At 40.3% G+C, this 26,008-nt stretch overlaps 1 protein-coding gene across 2 annotated transcripts in view; it reads left to right on the forward strand.

The window, feature by feature from the left end:
• Positions 1-26,008, forward strand: part of Prkg2 (protein kinase cGMP-dependent 2) — a 106,308-nt gene that overhangs the window by 27,484 nt on the left and 52,816 nt on the right. For both annotated transcript variants that reach the window (XM_055594603.1, XM_055594604.1), the window contains exons 3-8: positions 7,989-8,155; positions 10,655-10,768; positions 12,772-12,877; positions 15,770-15,833; positions 23,429-23,506; positions 24,720-24,814. In XM_055594603.1, the coding sequence (XP_055450578.1) occupies positions 7,989-8,155; positions 10,655-10,768; positions 12,772-12,877; positions 15,770-15,833; positions 23,429-23,506; positions 24,720-24,814 (624 nt within the window). The remainder of the gene's footprint in view (positions 1-7,988; positions 8,156-10,654; positions 10,769-12,771; positions 12,878-15,769; positions 15,834-23,428; positions 23,507-24,719; positions 24,815-26,008) is intronic.

The raw sequence follows: 26,008 nt of genomic DNA on the forward strand, positions 1-26,008 counted from the left end.
CCTCTTCTTCCCCATCTCTTTCAATTTGCTTTGCTTTTCTCATTTTCCCCCTTTTATTGCTGTTGTGTGTGCAAGCCTTAGGTGCTGCTCTCACTTTGTAATACTGGCTTGCTTGAAATGGATCTTCTCCTGTCTCAGCCTCCCAAGTGATGGGATTACTGGCAGGCAGTTGCATGCTTTTCTTTTAGCTTTTTGAGGTGGAAGGCTTTCACTTATAACCTCTGTTCTTTTCTATTTTATACCTACTTAAGTATGAATGCTTTCATCAAAGCTTCATTTTAACTAGATTCCTTTTGATCTAGTATCATATCAGCGGCATATTTAAAATGTGCTGCTTAAGTCTCCATGCATGTGAGGATTCTGTGGCTTTTTGGTTTTTAATTTCTATGTACTCTACAGAATTTGAAGAAGCTGCTTTGTTATTTCAGTCTTTTGAAATGTGTTGAGGCTTTGTGATTTTTTTCATGGTTTAACAAGTGATCAGTTTTCATGCCAGTTGACGTGCGTTTGAATGCAGACTGTTAAAATATCAACTCAATCTAGAGTTTAAGCACACTTTGATAATCAATGGTTTAGATATGGCTTCTGCCTACTGTGTCTACTTGCTCTGTTATTTAGAGAGATGTCTTAAAATATCTGAATATTATTGTGGAAGTTTTGTCAACTTCTGTTTTGAATTTTGTTGTCATTTTATATCCTTTTGATATAGTCTTTCTACGTGAATGCCTACTTAGCATATTGACTGATTCCTGATGCTATCATCATAAAAAGCACCAATTTTCCTTAACTGGTACAGACCTATCATGTATTTTTACATTTACAATTCCATCATCTTTAAGGATTTTTTTTATGTGTAGCATGCCTGATATTTTGCTTTGATAGAAGTTTGATAATCCTGTCTTCTCATTGAAATATTCGCTACTGGTACTTAATATAAATATGCAATAATTGGCTTAAACCTAATATGGTACCGTTTGTTAACCTGCTATCCCATCTTGTCATTTTCTTGCGTCAATTAACAATATATTTTATAGCATTGTTTTAGCATTTTATTTCAACATTCTCTGATTAGTCTTGTAGGAGGTGCTCTAAATCATAGCATGCCTCAATAACTTATGAACATGTCACATTAGACTTTTATCCGTTTCTGGACCCACTGCTATGCTAAGCTGCTTATTCTCTGCCTCCTTCGTGACTTGCCTATTTAATTATCATGTACTTAGCAATCCACAAAGTATCACTCTCTTAGAAAAAGAGCTCCCCTTTACTCACCTGCATGTTCACTCCCCTGCTGCTCCCTCTTCTCTCTGTCATCTGCTGGCTCTCATCTGGAATACATCCCTTTTTTCTGGAGCTATCCATTATTACAAGTCTGTTACAGCCAATGGAAAAAAATATCTCGAAAATGTGTTCATTTTGCTTTCACTTCTGAAGGCTGTTTTCAGGGTAAAGATATTGAAATGGGCTCTGTGGAGCACTTTGGAGATTTTCTATTGTGTTCTGGCTTCCATTATTCCTGCTGAGGAGTAAATTAGTCCCGTTGTAGGTTATTTGAAGGTTATGTGCCTCTTGTCTTGCTGCTTTCTTTCTTTCTTTCTTTTTTTTTTGAAGTTTGTCAGGCTGTTTATTCTTTTTGTTTTGTTTTTTTATTTTTATTATTAGTTACATTTTATTAACTCCGTATCCCAGCTGTATCCCACTGCCTCATTCCCTCCCAATCTCACCCTCCCTCCCACATCTCCTCCCTGTCCCTTTCCAAGTCCACAGATTGGGGAGGACCTCATCCCCTTATATCTGACCCTGTTTTATCAGGTATCTTCAGGGCTGGCTGCAAAGTCCTCCTCTGTGGTCTAGCACGACTGCTCCTCCCTTGAGGGGTGGGGAGGTTTAAGAGCCTGCCATTGAGTTCCTGTCAGAAATAGAACCTGTTCCCCATATTAGGGTAAAAACCAATTGGTTACTGAGCTACCATGGGCTACAACCGAGCAGAGGTTCTAGGTTATATCCATACATGGTCCTTGGTGGAGTATCAATCTCAGAAAAGACCCCTGTGCCGATATATATTTGGTCCTTGTGGAGCTCCTGTCTTCTCCACATCATACTAACTCCCCCTTCTTTCATATGATTCCCTGCAGTCTGCCATAGGTTTGGTTATGAGTCTTAGTATCTGCTTTGATACACTGCTGGGTAGAGTCTTTCAGAGGCCCTCTGTGGTAGGATCCTGTCCTGTTACTTGTTTTCTCTTACATCCAATGCCCGTCCCATTTGTCTTTCTAAGTGAGGATTGATCATCTTACCCCGGGTTCTCTTTCTTGTTTATCTTCTTTAGTTGTACAGATTTCAGTATGTTTATCCGATCTTATAGGTCTAGTACCCACTTATAAGTGAGTATATACCATGTGTGTCTTTCTCCTTCTGGGATACCTCACTCAGAATGACCTTTTCTAGATCCTACCATTTGCCTGCAAATTTCATGATTTCTTCGTTTTTGATTGCTGAGTAGTATTCCATTGTATAAAAATACCACAATTTCTGTATCCATTTCTCTGTTGATGGATATCTGGGCTGTTTCTAGGTTCTGGCTATTACAAATAAAGCTGCTACAAACATGGTTGAGCAAATGTCCTTGTTGTGTACTTGAGCAAATTTTGGGTTTGTGCCTAGGAGTGGTATAGCTGGGTCTTGAGGAAGCACTATTCCTAATTGTCTGAGAAAGCGCCAGATTGATTTCCAAAGTGCTTGTACAAGTTTCCATTCTCACCAGCAATGGAGGAGGGTTCTCCTTTTTCCACAACCTCTCCAGCATGTGTTGTCACTTGAGTTTTTGATCTTGGCCATTCTGATGGGTGTAAGGTGAAATCTCAGTGTTGTTTTGATTTGCATCTCTCTGATGGCTAAGGATGTTAAGCATCTCTTTAAGTGTTTCTCTGTCATTCCATATTCCTCTACAGAGAATTCTCTGTTTAGCTCTGTGTCATAGTTTGTCATTTGAACTGAGGTGTTTTTATCTGTGAGCGTGTGTGATGTCTCTTTATGTGTGTGTTTGTATGTGCATACACAAGCAGGAATCAGGAGTCAGGGTTAGGTGTTTTACCCAGTGACTTTCCACTTCTATTACACTTTTATTTAGAGATAGGGGGCTCTTCCCAACCTGAAGCTTATCAATTCATTTAGGCTGGCTGGCCAAGGAGCTACAGGGGGGATTCTGCCTGTCTCTGCCCCCTGTATGGTGGTTAAAAACATAATCCCACCCTACCTGGCTTTTACATAGTCTGTAGGATCTGAACTCCTTATATTTTGTACAGCAAATAGTTTAACAAATGAGTCATCTCTGTATTCTTTTTGTAATCTCAATGGCTGCTGTATGTGTCCTGTGTCTTTGAAAAAAAATGTCCGATGTAGTTGGCATGAATACAAGTATCTTGGGAGTAGAAAGAAAGCTTCCTGTGAACCCACTCGGGACCCTGAAGGGGCTTTTGGTTGAACTTTTAAGGTACAGTTTGTGGAGTTTTAAATTTTTTTAAAGTCAGGATATGTTTACATAAGTGTTTTAAGAATACATGTTGGGGAAGTGGGGTGTGTTTGTACTGAAGAAACAATAATGGAAATACCACACAGGCATGGAGAATCCATTGATGCTTGAGGGTTTGGGATATTTTAACATCTAGTTCTTGAGCCAAAATGGTTGCCAAACAAAAAGTATGTTCTCAATATATATCAGCTGAGGGAAATTTTTGTTAGTAGATAAAGGAAAACTTGGACCAAAGTGGAACATTCAGTCTTTTTTTTTTCTTTTTTTAGCAAGATTGGTTTCATAATGTAAGGAAAGGAAAGGTCCCAAGAAGATGAGATCTCAGAAAAAGATGTTGTTAACTTTGTCCAGAATTATAATTTATTCTGAAACTGTGGTGTCATTGTTGAAAGTAAAAAGGGCAAGAGTGATTCTTTTGTAAAGAGAATCAGTCCATATGGAGTCAACAAATAAATGGATAATGAAAAATTGGTGTATATATATATATATATATATATATATATATATATATATATATATAACATACATTAGAATAGTCTTCAGCTTTAAAGAAAGATTAAATCACAAAGTTTGTAGGAAGTGGAAGGACATGATTATATAATTAAAGGCTATCCCCAAGAGAAAAATAACTTACATATTCTCCATCATCCATGGATTTCAGCCTATAATGTATGCATGCGTATATATAAACAAATATATGTATGGCCACAGTGAAGCACTTAGGAAGAAAAACTAGGAAGGGTTGTATTAGTTGACGAGGAAGAATAGAATGCAAATCAAGGACACATGATCCATGAAAGAGGCTATAAACCTAATTGTTTCTCTAGTTTCAACTCTGACATGGTTTGTTATGATGGATAAATGCACAGAGATGTCATCGCTACTGAAGCCATGAAGCACCAGTTGAAGCACCATGGCCTCAGAATGGCTCTTCCAACTGTAGACAAGGTCACTGAAATGTGTAGAGTTTGGAGCTGGGTGAGTGTTTGCTTGTGTGAGTGTGTACTTTATTCTAGCTGCATGATGCTTTTATATGTGACACATACAAGTAATTTTTTAATACTTAAAATAGATTTGACAAAATTCTGTGGTAGTTTAGATGAAAGAGAATGGAGTTCTTAAGGTGGCCACTGGGTTTGGATGGCTCTGAGGGTGGAGAAGGTACCTTAAGGAGGAAGGGCTTAAGAGCTCATCTGTTTCCTTCAAGCATTGATGAGGTCATGAGGGAAGTTACTACTTTCAGGAAGTCTTAGTTTGAGAATCATCTGTGTAAGAAAAGGTCACTAGTTTCCAAATATGAAAAAAAAAAAACAATAAACAAAAAACCAAACTGCTGTTAAAGGGCATTTGAATGCGTGATACAAGAAAAGAAAAAGGCCATTTAAAAAAATCACACTGACAGCGAACAGATTATGTAAAAATTCCGACAGCTCATGAAGCAGCTTTTCCTCCTGCTCGACTTTGTAACATCCACAACAGTGTATGTTAATTAGAACATTTGAAACACATGGCAATTGAGTAACTATTCTGAGCTGCTTCTTTTCCAACAGAAGGCATTCTAGGATTGTCAATAAGTAAGACTTTAATTTGAGCAGGGAATAGGAGTGTAGCATTGGAAACAAGTTTCTGTCTAGTCTAAGCAAAGCCTGACTCCCACCCCCACCCCATGTCAATCAAACCTAAGGAACAATCAAACCTAAAGAGCAAGCCTTTGTCCTCAGAAGGTAGTGGGTTGGGGTGGAAATGGCATACATGGGAGATTCACAGGTTCAGACTTAAAGTCTATGGGGAGGAAATTTCTGCCTACCTCTTATTCTGCTTCTTTGTCAAACATAGGAACAGTAACTGTAATGGAGGTTTTGGTTCATGATTTGTAAATATGTTTTTGTTTTAATCCATGTGTGCTCTGTAAGGGAGAGGGGCGCTTTGCCAGTTGCAGATAGTTTAAATCTGAGGACTCTCAGAGGGAGTAAGGGCCAGGGCTCAAGAGAGTGTTAAGAGGGCGCAGAGAAAGAAGAGGCTGCAATGTCCACCCCTGCTATCTCCTGGTTGCTCTTTATACAGTTGGATGAGAAGTTGGAGATATCCTGAAACAATGACGGAACTTGCCCCAAGAAACCAGCCACAGGAAGTAGTTAAGAAAACTACTTCCCTTCTCCCCACTAACCTTTTTTCCCTCCTACCTGGTATTAGGACATTGGAAGGCATTGGGGTGGAGAAGATAGAAAGAGGATTAAGAAACATAAATAAAATAGAGTTAAAAAGTAGTGCCAGAAAAACGCAAATAGACCCATATTTATCACCCTACACAAAACCAAAATCCAAGTGGATCAAAGACCTCAATATAAAAATGGACACACTAAACTTGTTAGAAGACAAAGTAGGGAAGAGCCTAGAACTCATTGGCACAGGAGACAACTTTCTGAACAGAACACCATCAGCACAGGCTCTAATATCAACAATCAATAAATGGGACCTAATGAAACTGAAAAGCTTCTGTAAAGCAAAAGACACTGTCATCAGAACAAAATGACAGCCTACAGATTGGGAAAGGATCTACCAATCCTATATCTGACAGAGGGCTAATATCCAGGAAATATAAAGAACTTAAGAAGTTAAACAGCAACAAATCAAGTAACCCAATTAAAAAATGGAGCACAGAGCTAAACAGAATTATCAATAGAGGAACATCAAGTGGCAGAGAAACACTTAAAGAAATGCTCAACATCCTTAGTCATCAGGGAAATGCAAATCAAAACGACCCTGAGATATCACCTTACACCCATCAGAATGGCTAAAATAAAAAACTCAAGTTACAACACATGCTGGAGAGGATGTGGAGAAAGAGGAACCCTCCTCCATCACTGGTGGGAATGTAAACTTGTACAACCACTTTGAAAATCAATCTGGTGCTTTCTCACACTATTAGGAATAGTGCTACCTCAAGATCCAGCTATACCACTCCTAGGCATATATCCAAAAGATGCTCAAGTACACAACAAGGACATTTGCTCAACCATGTTCATAGCAGCTTTATTTTTAATAGCCAGAACCTGGAAACAACCCAGATGTCCCTCAGTTGAGGAATGGATATAGAAATTGTGGCACATGTACACAATGGAATACTACTCAACATTAAAAAACAAGGAAGTGAAATTTGCAGGCAAATAGTGGGATCTAGAAATGATCATCCTGAGTGAGGTATCCCAGAAGCAGAAAGACACACATGGTATATACTCATTTAAAAGTGGATATTAGACATATAATATAGGGTAATTATACTAAAATCTGCACACCTAATGAAGCTAATCAAGAAGGAGGACCCTGGTAAGATGCTCAGTCTTCATTCAGAAAGGCAAACGAGATGGATATTAGAAGAGGGAGAGAACAGGGAACAGGACAGGAGCCTATCACAGAGGGCATCTGTAATACTCTCCCCAGCAGGGTATCAAAACAGATGCTGAGATTCATAGCCAAACTCTTTGCAGAGTGCAGGGAATCTTATGAAAGAAGGGGGAGATAGAAAGACCTGGAGGGAACAGGAGCTCCACAAGGTGAGCAACAGAACCAAAAAATTTGGGCACAGGGATTTTTTTCTGAGGCTGATACTTCAAACAAGGACCATGTATGGAGATAACTTAGAACCCCTGCGCAGAAGTAGCCCATGTCCAAGAGGGTTTACCAATAATAGGAATGGGGACTGTCTCTGTCATGAACTCATGGGCTGGCTCTTTGATCACCTACACCTGAGGGGGGAGCAGCCTTACCAGTCCACAGAGGAAGACAATAAAGCCAGTCCTGATGAGACCTGATAGATTAGGGTCAGATGGAAGGGGAGGAGGACCTCCCCTATCATTGGACCATGGGAGGGGCATAGGAGAAGAAGAGGGAGGGAGGGTGGTATTGGGAGGGGCTGGGAGAGGGGGCTACAGCTGGGATACAAAGTGAATAAACTGTAATTAATAAAAAGAAAAGAAAAAAGCAGCGCTGGCAAATAACTATCTTGAAGAATATAGAACTAAATAAGATATAAAAGAACATTACCCCTGGTACTATGCATGTAATAAGGGCATCAACAAAGAAATGCATGTATGTATCAATGAAGGGAGACTGCTTTGTAACCTCACAAACACAACTTCTTTCTATTTTCCAGATTGGCTTCAATGTGACAATTGCATGGCATAAGAATTTTTCCTTTGAGAGATGGGGTTATAAATGATAATTAATATCATAATAACTACCAGAAAATTTTCAAGAATTTTTAAGAGCTTGACACAGAATGTATGGTGATTGTATCTGTGAAGTTTTAGGAAAGACCAGGAAACAAATATGTCCTTGCAAAAAATTATAAGTGTGCAGATCTGCAGATCATAATACCAAAAACCCAGAACGAACGGAATCATTCGTGCTTTTTATTAGTTGCAATGACCATTCATTTTCTGTTCCTGTACAACAGTGAGAAAAAGCTCATTACGGATGCTCTCAATAAGAACCAGTTTCTGAAGAGATTGGATGCCCAGCAGATCAAAGACATGGTAGAGTGCATGTACGGGAGAAATTATCAACAGGGCAGTTATATCATTAAGCAAGGGGAACCAGGAAACCACATCTTTGTGCTGGCAGGTGAGTTTCACAGATTTTATCTGGAGGGGGAGTTCGCATATGGAATGGTTTTATTTTTGCCTTTTTGCAAACATTCATAAAACAAAGCCAACTCGCCCTATTTGTAGAAAACAAACAGACTGACTTTGTGCATTAACTAAGGATGTTGGTGCTGTGATGTGCCTGGCTAATGTATAAGGCATGTGTAGGGTGTGCCTTGTCTCCCACTGATAGAGAGCTCTTGCTAGAGAGCTCCCGTTTCATCTCTCACCTATGCTAGAAGAGCAAGCACAGCTACTGCAATGTCCTCCAGAGGTTAAATCACACACCCACTGCTAAATGACTGCTCTGCGGTGGTAAGCGTGTAGGGTATAGACAGGATGTCCCATTCAGAGCCCCACACTTTTAGTCACAGGGCTGCTTACTGGAAGGTTTTTGTTCAAAGTGTCGCAGTTCATGTTGACACTTTAGACAAGGGTACCAAGGGGAATTTATTGTTGTGGTGTTGGAAATCACTTTGATTTTAGCCCAATAACTTAAAAGGATAACTTAGGTTTCTTTGTAATAAACAAATCAAATCAAATGCCGCACCGATTAAACTGCTGTTTTTAGAGCCATTACAGTTTCCATTGTTTATGGTCACTTGAACACACATGCTTGGGAGATAGTAACAGAGCCACTAGGAATTTTTAAGTGGGTGCTAATTTTTAAATATAAAGAAGCAAGAAATTGCTTGGATAGGGATTGGGGTTATTGAATGTCCTGTAAAATTCTGAATTGCTTCAACTTTTTCAGTCTTAGGACAGAAAATTAAACTTTCTTGCCCAGTATGGTACTCTGATTGATGCTGTGAACTCCTGCCTTCCCAATATGGTTCCCGATCAATCTAAGCACTCAAGCAATATTGCTTTTCCTGTTTCCTTAGATAGGCCTTGGAAGTGGCTTCTCTAAGAACATTAATGCACTGGCATTTTCCTGTTCATAACACACCAAGGATTGTTCCTTCATATTTTGATTCTAGAGGCCTATCAGTTTTTATAATTATTTGTGTATTATTTGTCATATAATCTTTAAAGGCAACCTCGAAATGGTTCTGTCATTCCTGAGCAATTATTCTGTTCTTGTGGTGAGTTATAGTTTCTATTTAGTCAGCCTTCGATTTTCACAGGGATAGATGACCCACAGTAATACTTTCTTCTTACAACTTTTTCTTGGCCATATCACATCAATTCTAGTATCACAGGAGCATTCTGGCAAGAGAAGACAGGTCATTAAGTCAACAAATATTTATGGAACCTGCTAAGAGAGGACAAGAAATGCACGCCAGCCCCAGCTTGTTCCTTGCCAGTGATTTCTGATGAAAGGCTTGTGGAGAGAAGAGACTAGACAGGTGTCAGCAATGTCACAGCTATTGAGAGCAGGCATACAGCATACATGGAAGATTGGGTGGTTTCTTATTTGAATTAATCATGGTGGATCTAAGGACTGAATGCCTGGCTTAATTATCTGCCCCGAGAAAATTAATTTGATAATTAAAATTATCTTCTTTATAAGATACAACATGAAGAGCAAATAGTACAGCATGGTTAGCTTAAACACTTGATATTCCATATGATTCTTCAGCGTTACTCAATTCCCATGAGCCATGACCAATTAAGAAAAGAACCTTGATGGGTGTTAAGATCCAGAGTATTAACTGAATAGCACCACTAAGTAGTTTTGATGGAGTTAGAATCGGCTGCAATAAGAAATTACTAAACTGCTTGTCTAATCTGTGGAATTTAGAACCAAACGATAGGAATTTTTTTCTTCCTGGTGCAATGTTGATTCTCATGTTGGACTTGTTGGATTGGGTGATGACGTAGTGACCAGAGCTAGTTGGGAGCAGGAGAAACAAAGGCTTCCCCCAGGTTTCTTCCTTTAGAAAAGTAAGTATTTTTAGACAAAGTTTTGCTTAGAGAGGAAAGAAAAGTAGGTTTACTGGGCAAAACAGCCTTGGAAAGATTGCACAGTGCTCTGTTTTCTCTGCCTCAGCTTTGTGCGGGTGTATAGACATACATGAGAATGGGAGGTTCAGCACCAAGGCATCAAGGCTCTGAGAAGTCTCCTTCCCTCACTGGAGCAGCTGGACTGTGTTTTCAAGACACACTCTGATTACTGGGTTCCTAGTAAGGGGGAAATGGTTTCATGTAGCACATTTTTCATAGGGCAGAATGAATATTAATAATGCTTACAGAACATTTAGCCTGTACTAAATATCGTTCTAAGTTCCATACCTCTGCTAACTTACTTAATTCTCATGATAAGTGTATGAAATACATTATCTCCTTTCATGATGGACTCTCTACACAGTACTTGGCAGATCTGGTTTCAGGCCTGTTCTTTAACTGCGCTTTTGTAATCAGATTCCTAAGTGGCTTAACTGAATGCTTTGTATGCTTTCTGCTTATATATATTTTTTTCTTTGTGGAGCCAGGTATATTTTGATGATTTGTGTTTTTCTTAAATTCTGCTGGATAGAGGGTAGACTGGAGGTGACCCAAGGAGAGAAATTGCTGTCATCTATCCCGATGTGGACCACATTTGGGGAACTGGCGATTCTGTACAATTGTACACGGACTGCCTCTGTGAAAGGTAAGAGGAGACAAGCTGCTCTCAGAACCACTATTAGAACCACCCAAAGTCATCTCCTAAACAAAGCGTGTGGCATTTGCCTCTCATTTTGCCCCATGTGCTCTTGCTGATAAAAACACAGTTGCAATAAAAAGATTTATGTGGGAACTTAGATATAAACAATTCAAGTCCTAGGCTGGGGATAGCACTGGCCTTGCCATCCTGAGGACCAGAGATCATCTCCAGAACCCATGTAAAGTGCCAGGGGTGTGGAAAGCACCCGTAATCTTAGTACTGGAGGGGTAGACACAGGGAGATCCCTGGGCTTTGTGCCATCCAGTCTAGCCTAAGTTGTGAGCATGAGGACAGTAAGCGACCTGACTCAAAGGAGGTTGGTGACATTCTTGGGGATGGCACCTAAGGTTGTCTTCTGACCTTGCAAACATGCAAACATGCTCACTTACACATGTACATGCAGCCATATGGGTATACATGCCCCTGCATAAAAGCTTCTGCAAACACACATGTATACATGCACTGAAAAAGAAAAGGTCTCAGATACCTGTATATGAGATGTGGTATGAAGCTGAATGCATCCACATTTGTTTAATTGCTACTTTACTTTTTCATTACGTAGACAGTCGACTTTGACTCATTCAGGATGTTCGCTTTCTAGTTTTTGACATTCTTATAAACCAGAGTCGTCAGCAAAACAAGCGACATAAATATCAGCATGAATGTGTTTTGGAGAAATGTCTTCTTGAGTAATACTTAAATTGATTCCCATTTTTGTTCTTTCCTATAGTAGGCTTGGATTTTCCCCAGACCTACTTAGACATGTTCTTTCTCAGCCTTAGGAATGGGGTTATGTAGTGTTTCATTCAATGAGACATTGAATGAAAATGCAAATTGTGAGGCTCACCTCCAAACGTGATGAAAAGGCTGGGCTGGGGGTGCATTGTTAGATGAGGATGTTGAGTGAGTGACCCTACTTGACCCTGAAGCTTGGTGAGCTTTAGGTTATGGTTATTCTTTTTATTTTGTTTTTAAAATATTTCTAATCCTCTTATTTTTGAATTTTTAGAGTAATTTATTTTGCCTTGTGTGTATGGATGCTTTTGCCTGCATGCCTGTATGTGTATGATGTGTAAGCCCCTGGACTGGGGCAATGGACAGTTGTGAGCTGCCCTGTGGGTACTGGGAACGGAACCTGGGTCCCCTGCAAGCACGACAGCATTCTGAACCACTGAGCATTTCTCTAGCCTAGTCTTTTAAAAATCTTACAACCATAAAGTATCTAGACATTGTTTTCTCTCGAAATTGATATCAGCTCCCTTTCTTTTCAGATAGTATGCTTGCTTTTAATGTCTTTCATATAAAATATCCCCCACCCCAGTTTTTTTTGTTTGTTTGTTTTAGCTTTAAAATCATTTGTATGTCATTTCATATAAAAGAAACCGCAGAGATCCTTAGACTGTATTGGGTCTTAGGCAGCGGCGTCTAAACATCACAGAAACTTCTGCTTGTCTGCGTATGAGCTCTTTAGTGTTAGATCAGTCGCGGGCTGGCTGGCATGACTCAGAAACACCCTGTGTGGTCTGTGGTATGTGGTGGGTAAGGTGCTCAATTGGAAACTGCAAACAAATTAATTTAAATATCACCTACCCAAAATATAATCAGAAAAGAAACTTTCTGCCATCCACTTCCAAATCCTGGTAGATTCCAAAGCTGAAGTAGTATGAAATTACCCACTATTCCATTATTCCATTGCTTCCTTTCATTTTCATGTTTAAAGATCACATTTCACAATATATATATATATATTTCATATATATATATATATATACTCATATATATTTCCATTTCCAATATACATATACATGTATATATTTATATATATATATATATATATATATATATATATATATATATATTTATATGTGCTCCTTGTTTAACACTTTGGAATGTTTTTCTTTTCATCTGGTGCTAAACACTGTTGTATTATTGTCTTGAATTTTCAAAAGCTATTACCAACGTTAAGACTTGGGCCCTTGACAGAGAGGTTTTCCAGAACATTATGAGGAGAACGGCGCAAGCCAGGGATGAGCAGTACAGAAACTTCCTCAGAAGGTAAGAGCAACCGTGCCGGGGAAGGCGCCACCAGTGTGTGCACAGGCTGATCCTTGCCAGAAGAACGGGTTCGCTAACAGTTTCCCCCACTTAAGCGGTTCCTATATGATTAAAGCAAGGAGAAAACTAACATCCTTGCAGCAAATGGTAGCAGAGACTAAAACTTAAATTTACTTCCTACTAGCTTGTGAGCAGAATGATTTTCTTGCTGTTCTTTACTTTCGTATTGAAGGAACCATATTATTAAAGAAAATTATGCAAAAATACCTGAAAATTCACCGAGTTTTCTCACTGGGCTTTGAAAACTTTTATGACCTGAGAGGGTGCATCAAAGGCTAATTCTTCTAGTATTAATTATTATTATTATTATTATTATTATTATTATTATTATTATTACCTTTTATGTATTTGTAAGCATGCTTCAAGGTCCTTTACACCCGGAGACATCCCACCAGCCCCACTTGAGATATTAGTTCATTTTACTATCCTTGCTTTACAGGTGACATTACTTTCCTCATTTGCATAGCCACAATTGCCTTCTAAGTAACCATGATTTGTAGAAGCTTGACAAAAATGTTACTAACTTGCCATGATGCCATGGTACTCGAACAGTTCATTTTGTAAAATGCCGTGCACCTTGGCATCATGCGGAGTTGATTTACAGGGAAACAACTGTCTATAGAATTTCAAAAGCCAGCTTGAGGAGATAACTGTTTTTAAGAGCGCACACACTTCATGGTCACCTGTTTTGGACCACCTGTGAGAGTTTTGATAGCCTCTGAATTTGAGATGTGTTTTGAGATGAATTGTACTTCAGCTAGGTGGTAATTGTAATTATGCATCACATGACTTCCAAAAGTAAATTTCAAGTTTTTTTCCTATGTAAAGCCCAGCAATTTGATCGCCCAGAGCCAGCCTGGAAAGCCCGTGTGTTTGGGCTGTCTATGGCTAACATTTAGTCAGGGATCATAGGCACTGCAGGAGCACAGGACCAATCAGCAGAACAGAGCCTCTCCCTGATGTGCCCTCCCGGAGACAGTTAACGACTCCTGGCAAAGGGCTGCAGTAATGACAAGCAGGTGTCTCATCTCGAGGTATCACGTACCATAGCCGTTATGTGATAGGATCTACCTAAATATAGGTGATCTCGAAATTCTGCAGCTGAATGTCACAGGTCAGCATTTAGAGTAAATAAGCCACCCTTGTTCAGGAGATAAGAAAAGGGATACAGGCGTAAACCAGGCCACAGGCTGTAGTTGATTGTCTGAGATAGACCCTACATCATCATAATAAACACAGAGCAGCTATCCCCTTGGAGCCTCGTGTGCCCTGTTTGAGCTGAAGGAGCCCAGAGAATCAGCTAGCACATAGTCCTTTTCTCCGATCTTATTTTTGTTATTTCATTTATTCATTCAACAAATATTTATTTCTAGACACCAAATATTGTGGATTCGGTGGTGAACAGGATAAACCGGACCTCTGTCCTCACAGAGGGGAGGCAAACTAAGATTGCTCCTCATCAGTTTAGCCACTAGTCCCAAAGGTGAAGGCTTATTTATTTATAGATCACTGGATCAGGAAAAAAATTAAAAAAAAAAAAAACAAAACACTTTCATAAGTTTGTTGCTTTTTCCATTTTCATAGGGAGGTACTACTCTAAGGAAATGGAGTTTTCTTTGTCTCATCATATATAATAAGTTCTTTTTATATTTAAGTTTTTAAGTATGTCATGCAATATACAAGGCCTGTAGTATATTTGTAAATCACAAAACTTCATGGTTCTAACAATCCGATTACCAGGAAATACATCCAAAGGAAATGAGATTAGTATGTTGGAGGAGACATCTGTGTCTCCGTGGTCTTTGTGGTACCATCCAGAATAGCCAGGAAATGGATACAATTTAATTGACCATCAGTCCATGAAAGAATGAATAAGAAAAATATGGTACATGTGTAATGGAAGGATGTTCCACCATGAAAACGATTAAAGCCTATTGTGTGGGATGATACAACGCAGAGTGGAGACTGTCCTGTGTAGTGAAATACGTGAGGCATAGACAGACAATTACTGCGTCATCTCGTTCGTATGTAGGCTCTAAGAAAGGCCCTTGCATCATAGAAGCAGGCAGCAGAGAGGTGCTTTCCAGATGCTTAAAATAGTGAGAGGAAAAGCGATGGGAAAATGTGGATCACTGGGTGCTGAGTTAGAGGTAGACGGCAGTGAGAAGCTGTGACATTGCACTGTAAGGTGGCAGTACATAAAAACAATGTAGTGTGTATTTTAAAAAGCTGGAAGGAAGAATTCTGAACGTTTTTGCCATAAGAAAATGATAAATTTTTGGAAAATATGTGTCAACCCACATTTAAACATTGAGAATATATATATATATATATATATATATATATATATATACACACACACATACATACGTAGAAACATTGCCGAGTACCCTATAATTGTGTCCAATTTTATATATTTCGATTAAGATAAATTTAACAAATAATATGTATCCATGAAGTTGGTGGTTTTCCCCAAGTGCCTGTGTGCTCTGATGTCATTACAGACCTCTGCTCCTCCTCTCCTCAGGTGTAGGCCGCATTTGGAAGTGTCTTTTCAGTGTTCTGAGTGCTTATTTTAGACAAACTGAAGGGCGTTTCATTGTAATAGTGTGCAAATGTAAGAATTTAGAATCTGTAAGGAATACATCTATATTTCAAGACATAATTAAGTACAATCTGTGTTTTGTGTGCATCTATAACCCCGGTGCTTACAAGGCTAAAGCAGGAGGATCATGAGTTCAGGGGTAGCCTGGACTACAAGGTCAGGATTTATATCAGAAAATTCTAATTAAAAAGGGTTAATTAATTCAAGATCTCTTTTTAATTTTGAAGTGTTTCCTTGCTGAAGAATTTACCTGAAGATAAACTAACCAAGATCATTGACTGCTTGGAAGTGGTAAGAAATTTTAAAGTAAAAAAAAAAATAAGTATCATTAAAAGATTTTAGACTCTACTCATATTTTTAGTACTCTAAATGAGTAAAGAGGAAAGATGATAGAGGCCAGGAGCCATGTACGATTATGAGAAATCTTAGGCCAGCACCCATTGAGTTAAGGGGCCAGAAAGGGCTAGGTAGCCTTGGAATGTGCAGAAAGAAATTGGATTCGCATGTGTAAAGTGAAATTTGATTTACATATTTTAATCTTTTTAGTACATTTTATACAACTAATCTGTGTTACTCAAGAGGCATTTGATTTTCCTCAATTAACATCACAATCCCTTGCAGAGTTTTCATAATATAAAGGAGTCAGTGAGGCATAATTAGGAAGCAGGTACAGAGAGGGCATGCTGGTGCTGTGGGGGAGGGGCCTGGGAGCCAGACCGTGCAGAATTCTATGCTCAGCGCTCTGGGCCATGGAAACACATTTGAAGAGGCCGTACTTGGGTACTTTACCTATTTCAATATCTAGAGGCAAATGGCAGATTGGAAAGGGTTCAAAAGCTTATTCCTGGCATTCACCAGATGGCTGATTCTAGTTTAAGACTCGTCAAGCCTTATTGTGAAAAATGATTTTATAACGCACCTTGGTTCTTAATGATGCGCAGTTTATGAAAACCTCTTCAGATTTCAGAGATTACAATTCAAAGCAGATAGCCCCTCTCAGTTTCTTGGGGGTCCCTTTCACTGAAACCAAAATGACTTTTCTGAAATTAAGAGGCAGTAGATGGCAATATCAGTTTCTATGGAGCTGCTTTCAGGGTGAACAAAGTACAAAAATAAAAAAGAAAACAAAAACCAAAAACCCTACCCAGCTGATTGTTGACAGATTTCTGCCCCTGTCAATCATAACATACAATGTAAACACCTATGTGTTGGGATAGAAGCAGGAACCATTTTATTCTACACCTAAGTGACACCAGTAATGTTTCTGTGTGTAGCCATGGAACCCATGAAATAGCTTATCAAGAACAGGCTATACGGATGCCATGCCTCACCTCCTGTCCTGTGGGGCTTCAGATATAAAGTCAGATTCAACAAGCCTGTATACACTGTATTCCTTTGGGATTTCCCCAATGTAATGCAAACCAATCACAGATGTTACAAATTAATAATTCATCTTCATTTCTTAGGGTATTTTTCCTTTCAGGCCAGAGAAACCCTATATATACATATTTTTGTTGTTGTTGTTGTTGTTAACCAAAGAAATCTGTTTTTAATATACTACTAACAGAGTGGATTCATCAGAGGGGAATTCCATGCTGACAGCGAATATGAAAACTCGGGGTCCTTAAAAACAGTCAGTTAGACATACTTACAGCAGCCATAAGCAACAGCCACAGAATACAGGGATGGGTCTTGAATCCAGTATTAATTAACACACGACCCAAGATCGTAAGCTTCATGTTTTAAGACACCCTTGGAAAGCCTGATTACATCTTCAGACAGCGGTGCCATCTATAAAGGGCTCTTTGTTCATACCTGACACACAAGGGTGTCTCTGGAATGTGTGAAAATTATCCAATGTGGAAGTGACTAGCAGGGGAGTAATGGGATCTTAGTTCTAAGAAAAGCACGTAATTAACCAGTGCAGCTTGACTCCTGACCCATCAGCAGATCCTTACCACAGCCAGCCCCCAGCTCAGGGAGTTGGGACAGAGTACCTACTGAGTTCTCAGAGCACACACCCCGAGACTCAGCTTCACAGGCTTTGAGAAAACAGAAGGTGTTTTTGAAGTGCTGCTTAGAGGTTGGTAGGGCGGGCTGTGTGTGTGTGTGTGTGTGTGTGTGTGTGTGTGTGCGCGCTTGCTTGCCTGTGAGCAGAAAGATGGGGAGGAGGAGATCAGAGTTCCCTGTACCAGTCAGCAATCTGTCAGGTTCCAAAGAAACTCAGGACTAACTGTACTGTCTGTTAGCACATTAAAGCATGCTGGATATCAGGCTTGCTCAATATCTGTGGCTCCTCCTCTCTCTCACCTCACCCTGGCCCCTTACCCTAAACCTTTCCAGTCAGGGGCCAAACTTCCCTTCTCCCAGCTTCTCATTCCTTATTTAGGCAACTGGCTCTTGTTCTCTTTGTTCTCAATCTCTCTCTCTCTCTTTCTGTCTCTCTGTCTCTCTCTCTCTCTCTCTCTCTCTCTCTCACACACACACACACACACACACACACACACACACACACACACACACACACACATCTGGTCATTGGTTCTCGGCTCCTGGTGCCCTTCCTTGTCCTCCCTTTTTCTCTTCCGCTTTCACTACCCCCCGCCTCTCATGCCTGGTTCAGTCATGTTCAGCCTACTGCTTCTCCTTGCTCTGGACTCTTCCAGATGCCCCTGGCGCTACTCTCTCACACCTATAATAAAACCCTTCTCTTCAACCATACCATGGAGCAGTCGTATCCTCATTTTCATTCAGACCCTATGTGTTTGAGACATAGACTGCTGAACTCCGACACCAATGGCTCCGATAGTTCCATTTTGCACTAGCTTTCTTGAACTCGGGTCTTCCAGAGCATTCAGTTGGGAGGGAGGCAGCCATCTTTTAGAAGCCTCTGCTCACATTCTGAACAGATTATGAGCGGAAATAATGGCACACTGTAACGGAAGTTTTGCTTTCTTTAAAAATCTCAGTTATGTTATGTAAATAGGTTTTTGTTTTAAGCCCAAGTGTAGGATTTTAGTTTGGGCTTTAGTTTGTCCGCAGCTGATAACTGTCTTGTGTGGGGCGTGGCCTTTGACAAGTGGTAATGGCCTGCCTTGTGTGGCGTGGAGAGGGGCATGGTCTAGGGCTCCAAGGACATAAATATGAGAGCCCAGGAACAGAGATTATGGCATGGCGTGGTGCCATGTGGCAGTGGCAGTTTGGAGAGACCAGAGGTGGCCAGTGGAGACAGACGGAGAGAAACATTTCAACACAGTGGCTTGGAGGAGACGTGCTGTGTTTGCTGTTGACGGAGAATTGATATAACCCCAAAAGGAACCTATTGACCCTAAACAACTGGGAGAAGTAAAAGGGTCTGCATCCCCTCTCCCATGAGCCTCCTCTTTCCTCTCTAGGGTTGGGGGTTGGAAGAGAGAGGTTTCAAAGAACCCCAAGTAAAATCAGTTTAAAAAAATGAGTGCTACAGTATGCCGTCACTGCTGTGCTTTAGAATCTAGCTAAGGACAGCCTTTAAAGCAGGATGCAAGCTTGGAGTGGTGACAGTGGGCAATAATGAAAATTCTAATGTGGCTTGTGACCCTGGGTCATCACAGAGAAGACAGGGGAGGCAGGAGTGTCTGCTGCCAGGTAGACAACTGTGCAAAGAACAGAATTGGCATGGGTCAGAGGGCTGGATTCTGACCCAGTGGCTCTTTAATCCTGCCATCGTGATGCCTACCTTTGTACCTTTCATAGAGCTCCAGTTACTGCAGGGGAGGGAAGTGTGAGTGTCTGTCCTTCAGACCTGGGGTGCCAGCAGAAAGGCAGATTCCCAGGTGCTGTCCCATGCTTACTGAATCAGAAACTGGTAGAGAACGCCGATTTCACAGTTTTAACATTTCACCAGTGGGATTCTTACGCTCATTGTAACTTGAGAAGCACTGAGGGGTGAAAAAGGATGGATAAACCTGTTTGTAGAGTCAGCCACGTCTGCCTCTTCAGTCCGGAGACTGCCATTTTCAGTCATGTTCTCAAAATCTAGTCTCTGTGTTTGAGTTATCTGTGGTCTGGGTGAGTGTACCAGTATGTGTGCGTGTGTGTGCATGTGTGTAAGGGGGTCAGTGGACAATCACGGGTGTCATTCTTCAGGCACCATCAGGTCTGACATTGGCCTGAAAGCACCAATTAGACTAAGCTGCCTGGCCAGTGAACCCCAGGAATCCCGTTACCTTTGTCTCTCTTGTGCTGGGATTACCAGCAAGTGATCCCATATCCAGCTTTCAAAAATATGACTCTAGGCTTCAAACTCAGGTACTCAAGCTTGTAAAACAATCACTTTACTGATTATCTCCCCAGGTCTATAACATGCTTTTAGAATGATCTGTACATGTGATGAAGATTTTGTAGCACACATTCTAGATTGTGAGGAAGCCTGGGCTTATCTTTGATTTTTTTTTCCTCCATCACTCTGTTCTTTCTTCTCAGTTCTTATGTTTTCTGTATAGAAAGTCAGTGTATTATCCTTTGACACGTCAGCAGAAAAGGAGCGTCTTCCTTACAATGAAAAAAAATAATATCTTTAGGGGCTGCTATCTATTTATATTGTTTTCTAGTCTGCTTTGAAACTGATTTCCTTATTATTATTTATTTTTTCACATTTGCTATATCTCATTTTAGACTTCTAAACTTCTTGCTTTAAAAACTGCTTTTCCATCCATGGGTAGTAGGAGATCATTTCTAGTTCATGGAGCCAATTTAGTGGAACGTTTTTGCAAAATCCAAGTGGCAAGTGTAGGCATGGTTTCAAAGACTGTTTGGATTTTATGTAAATATCTCTGTGTGCGTACCTTTACGGGTATATCCAGCAAACATGTAAGGTGAAGTTCTTATTGTGGGTCAGAGGGAAGATGCACAGGGACAGAGCCCATGGCTTCTAGGTCTTCCAAGGGGCCCTCCGTGATGTAACCACAGGACAGTCACCACATTGTTTGCCCTGCTCCTTTTGGTTGCGGTGGCTGCCCTGGCCTGCCTGGCTGCATTCCCTGGTTGACAAATCCTGGCCAGTCTAGCATCACCACCATATATTTTTGGTCTGACCTATTTCCACAGCCTTTTCTGATTCATGAGTTACTGTCGACACACTGGGCGGTATTATTTGCCTTCCTTCCATGGTTTGGGGTGACAAAGAATCATCCCTGGGATGGCTCCACTGGGGAAGCTGCCTTTTAAGAAATAATAAGGCTCTTTCTCAATGTCCCTTTTCAAGCTCGCCTCCTTTGAACTTAGCTGGTTGGCAGGAATGAAAACCATACCTCTCTACATATAAGAGGTTTTGTAATAGCTGAAGAACAGCCTGGTAGCCCTTTAGAAACTTGTCATTTCTGCTCCTTTTGGGTGATGGGAACTGAAGTTGGAATGAGGACAAGAGGCATAGAAAACAGATCCTCAGCCATGGTCCATCTGGTAGGACAGTGCCGCTTTACTGAAGAGACTGGTGTATTAGTTTGTTACAGAAGGAAGATACATTGGGTTGTATGGTTGTAGCCATCCTTAAGGGTCTTAGTCATTGCTACTGTGAAATGGTGCTTCTCCATAGTAAAGACTTCTGAAAAATATGAAATGAGAAAAAAAAAAAAAAAACAAATGAAGGGTTGGGCTAAATGAGGTGAATACAAAAACCTCATAGTTCATGTGCAACAGAATCCATCTCTATGTTCACAGACCAGTCCAAGGAGCATGTTAGGTTCACCCTGGCATTCAGGAATGTCAACTGGTGGCTAATTTGCCATTTTCATTTAGCAAATGGTTTTCAAGGTCCCTCTAGGCCATGCCATTAAGATGCACATGTGAAATGGTTCATGGGCCTGGCTCAGAAGTGAAATGCTTTGCCTCTGCCTGATGTTTTAGGCTGTAAGTTAACTATATGGTTAACACTACCAGCAGAAGTATCACTTTTTGGGGAGCCATAGAAGACTCTGAGAGTCTCATCACAGGGGTTAGCTGTCACTACATGCTTGGTGTGTATCAAAAGTTCCACCATGTAGTTCATGAACAGTTCTACTTCATCCTCAGACATTGCTAAGTGCAGTAGATACACAGTCTGACTTTGGCAGAAGAGGAGATTGAGGTCCAGAGATGTGACAGTAAAGCACATACCACTGTCCCTTTCCTTAATACATCAATTATTAAATAAACATTTACTATGTTGAAGATGTTCCCAACGTTTCAGAAAACCTTGTCTTCTGTGGATAGAGAGACCTGAACTCAGGAATGGCCACACCCCCAATCTCTGGTTGGCTAGGTGGGCTGAATGTAATTACAAAAGCCCTTGAGAGGAGAGAATCATTCTATGTGGAATCAAAGGTAGAAGCCAGGGAGACTCCGTGATAAGAATCCTACATGCCATGGGATTCTAAGATGGCTTACTGCAGCAGGCAGAGGACCCCAAGAACTCAGCAGGCCCTGCTGACTCACCACTGACAGCCACGAAGAGAATGCATCTCCACCCATAAATGAGTTCAACTAGCCGCCACGATGAACTTGAGGCAGATTTCCCCTTCATCGGGGTTTTAGAATGGAATAGAGTTCCCACTAACATCTCAAATGCAATCTTTAAAAGCCCCAAGCAGGAAACCCAGCTTTTCTCCTCTACCCCCGGGCTTTCTGGTCCATAGAAGCTGTAAGCTGACCAAAGGGGGAATTTCTTTAAGCTTGTTTGTTTTAGCAGCAACAGGATACTTCCCTAGCTTTGAAGGTTAATGTTCTCAGTTGATGTATTCATTTAAAATAATTCCATGTAGAACTGGGCTTCAAATCTGGTTCTTTTGCCCTTATGCTTCTAAGAGATGTTGAAATGTCTAATTAAGTATACACAATGCTATGAGAATGAGAAGGTGTATTGACTGACAGGAGGAGTAATAAGTAATATTCACTCTGTAAAGATTTATTCCATTATACCTTGACCATTTTTGCTTAAGTGACCAGGAAGGTTTTGAAAGGTGAACATATTAAAGTAGTTTAGTGTAGAACTTATTTTCCAGTCTAAAAGAAACAATGAGTGAAATTATTTGTCAATAATGCCCCTTAGAAAAATAAATGAGCCCATCTTGTCTGTATAAATAATTAAGAAATCCATTCCAGTTGTTTGACTTGAGACAACATCAAATGAAGACAGCATGGAGGCAGATGCTGTGACCTGTCTGTGTGTTCTAAGGGGCTAGGGTGCTCTTTTCTCTGACAAGTGGCTACATCTCAAATCACACAACTACCTGTGAAAGATAGAAAAATTAACACACAAATAAGAAGTGATCATTTGCAATTTCATGAGGATAAATCAATGCTGAAGACAGAATTTGCACATGTAGGTTCTCATGGCTGGGACCTGTTCTGATAAGGATCCTTTATTAACAAAGCACATGGCAGAGCTACCTGTTGCAAATATGGACCCTCCTAGGTGCTGTTATTCCACAGAGGCTTAGAAATGGAGCATGCCGTTCCTCATACCCACTGTGGGTAAAATCAAGCTGCCGTGTAATCATGCGTTCCTCTCTGAACCTTTGCCACACTCTTCAGACAGTTACTAAATACTGCAGTTCACCCAGAGGTGAGATCACAGTTTCCCTGACTGTTGTCTTGCTCTTTCTTCTCATCATATCTCTGCCCTCCATAACTGAAACTGAACATTGCAAGTGAAGGGTCTCAGTGAAAAGATAAGAACAGGCACAAATCTTCTTGCTGATCATTAAAGCAAGTCTCCCTAATTTTTACCACAGTATTAATGAGAGCTAAGGTAAGCTCCCAGGGAGTCTACACATGTTTAAGGACACAAAGGGCTCTATTTCCTGTATGTCCTCAGTCATATGCCTCCACTTTTGATATGATATTTTGTTTCTTTTTCATCCTGCTAGGAATACTATGACAAAGGTGATTACATCATCAGAGAAGGGGAAGAAGGGAGCACCTTCTTCATTTTGGCAAAAGGCAAGGTAAGTGCTAGGTAAAACTGTGATCGGTGTACCCTCTGTGTAGCTGTGGAAGAAGCCGGACTGGAAGGATGATGATCTCTGGTAGAATCTCTGGGGTTCTCTGCGAGGGCCAGGCTTGGGGGTGAATGCACAGGATACATGTGATTGACCACAGATGACATAGTAGCTTGTCAGTAACTACACACAGGTTCCTTTATTTTCTGAGGCAGGCTCAGTGTGTGTGACACCTATAATGGCTGGTTTGTTTCTGGAGGCCCTTTTTAGGAATGACTATGTGATTGTCACTCAGCCCACTGGTCCAAGAACAGGGCTGGAATAGTGTTTTTAATAACAGATATGATGGGTAGTTTAGGAGAATGAACTCAGCAAGTCTCATTCTTTGAGAGAATTCTCACTGATAATGGAATTGCATTTGTTGTCATCATTTTAAAATATTAATTCGTGGTGACATACATAAACAGAAATCAGAAACTCTAGCCAGTGGGAGGCAACACTGATTAACATATTAAACTGCAGTAATTCTAGCTCAAATAGAGAATTTCTGTGATGTAACAGCCTAGCCTCTGTTTCACTTTGAAATGGATATTGAGTTGTGAACCTCTTCCCTGTTGTCATTTTGCATTGTTTTGGAGGTCCGTAAGATGTAGCCTACCTATGGACAAACTTCATACTCATACTCAAACTTATTCTTAAGTAAGCCATCAACTCTGTTAGACTTTTTGAAGCAACGAAAGTCCTTACAAGACTAAGATTATTTGCTTTGAGGATCTCTCTGAAAGAATCACTGATTTCACATTTTAAAAGCTGTCCTTTGACGCCAGGCATGGTGGCTACCACCTTTAATCCCACCACTCCAGTGGAAGAGACAGGCAGATCACTGAGTTTGAAGCCAGCCTGGTCTACATAGTAAGCTTTAGGATAGCCCGTGATATACCAGGAAATCCTGTCTTGAAAAACCAAAACTATGAAAAACTAAAAACTGACCTTTGGGAGGCGATTTGAATGGGTGGTTTAGGATGTGATTCTCCTGCTACAGAGGGTTGTCTCATACCTGCCTTAACCAGAGCAGAGCATAGTGGAGTGACCTGACGACCGAGCCGCTATTTCAGCTTCCTCCGCTCCCTCCTTCAGATGGTTCTCTCGAGCTGATGAATGTGCTTTCAGATCCGTCTTTTACTTTGGTATCTCTTTTGGATTGTTTCTCGTTGTTTAGGTGAAAGTCACACAGAGCACAGAAGGCCACGATCAGCCACAGTTAATAAAGACCCTGCAGACGGGCGAGTACTTTGGAGAAAAAGCTCTGATCAGGTGAGCCTATTGGTTTATACATCATGCCCAGACTAAGGGTTGGACTGCCTCCATGTCAAACGTACTCACCAAGCAAACGCAGGAAATAATCGCAAAACCTTATGTCAGTAAGGTCACGATTGGTGTTGGATTAACTCTTAGCTTAAAAATACTAGCAAAAGAATGTAAAAATGAGGAAATTGTTAGCCTGACAACATGTTAGAGCGAGTTATTATGGTTCATAATATTATCCTACTCAAAATTTTTTTCTTTAGCTGAATTGAGAAAAGGGGGCTGACAAGATGGGTCAGTAGGCAGAGGAACTGAAATCTAATGACCTGAATTTGATTCCCAGGACCCACATGATGGAGGAGGAGACCTGACTCTCCCTCCCCAGATTGTCATTTGATATTCACATGTGCACCATGGCATGCAAACATACACACAAAGACACACACACATTAAATAAATAACTGTAATAAAATGTCTTTAAAACAACTTTTCATACTCTGTTTCATACTGTAAAACATCTTATTTTCAGAAATTTGTTATGAACTCAATTTGCAAGTTTTAGCATTAGGTCACTATAATGCATTTGAAATTCTTATATGACCCTTCTGTCTTTTGAAGTCCAAATTTATTTACTGTGGACCTCAGTTATGGAAATATGTTCTTAAAAGATGATAAATGGCTCAAGGGAAACTTCGTGCTTCCTCAAACAAACAAACCCCCATCGTATCTAAAGAAATACATTTTCCTAAGTAGCTTCATAAAGTAGCATGATAGCGTTCAGAGAAAGACACATTTTTGGAGTTACATATGTTTTTAAGTGAATAATTTGGAGTTGTTCAGGAAATTGCTTAAATTTTATATTCTTACCAAATGGTTTTATTTTAAGTTTATGTTTGAAGAAAAGTTATTGGAGAAATAGTTACCTGTGCCCTGTTTTCGTTTTCTTGCCTGTCCCTTATGAAGCTCCTGTCCTTATGATTTGCAGAGCAGGCTGCATAATTACAGCACAAAGGGAAAGTGCTACAAAATCACCCAGAGACACATTTGATTATTTAAAATTCATACATCTCTTACTTTTCAAAGAAAGCCCAAGTACTAAAGCATAATAAATTGACCTTTAGATATTATGTAAGCAATTTCAAAGTAGAATTTAAAGACAGGCTGAGATTTTCTTTCTTATTTTTTAGCTGGTAATGAACTCAC

Source organism: Psammomys obesus, unplaced genomic scaffold (assembly GCF_907164565.1).
Source record: "Psammomys obesus unplaced genomic scaffold, mPsaObe1.curated_primary_1811, whole genome shotgun sequence".
NCBI classification, from domain to species: Eukaryota; Metazoa; Chordata; class Mammalia; order Rodentia; family Muridae; genus Psammomys; species Psammomys obesus.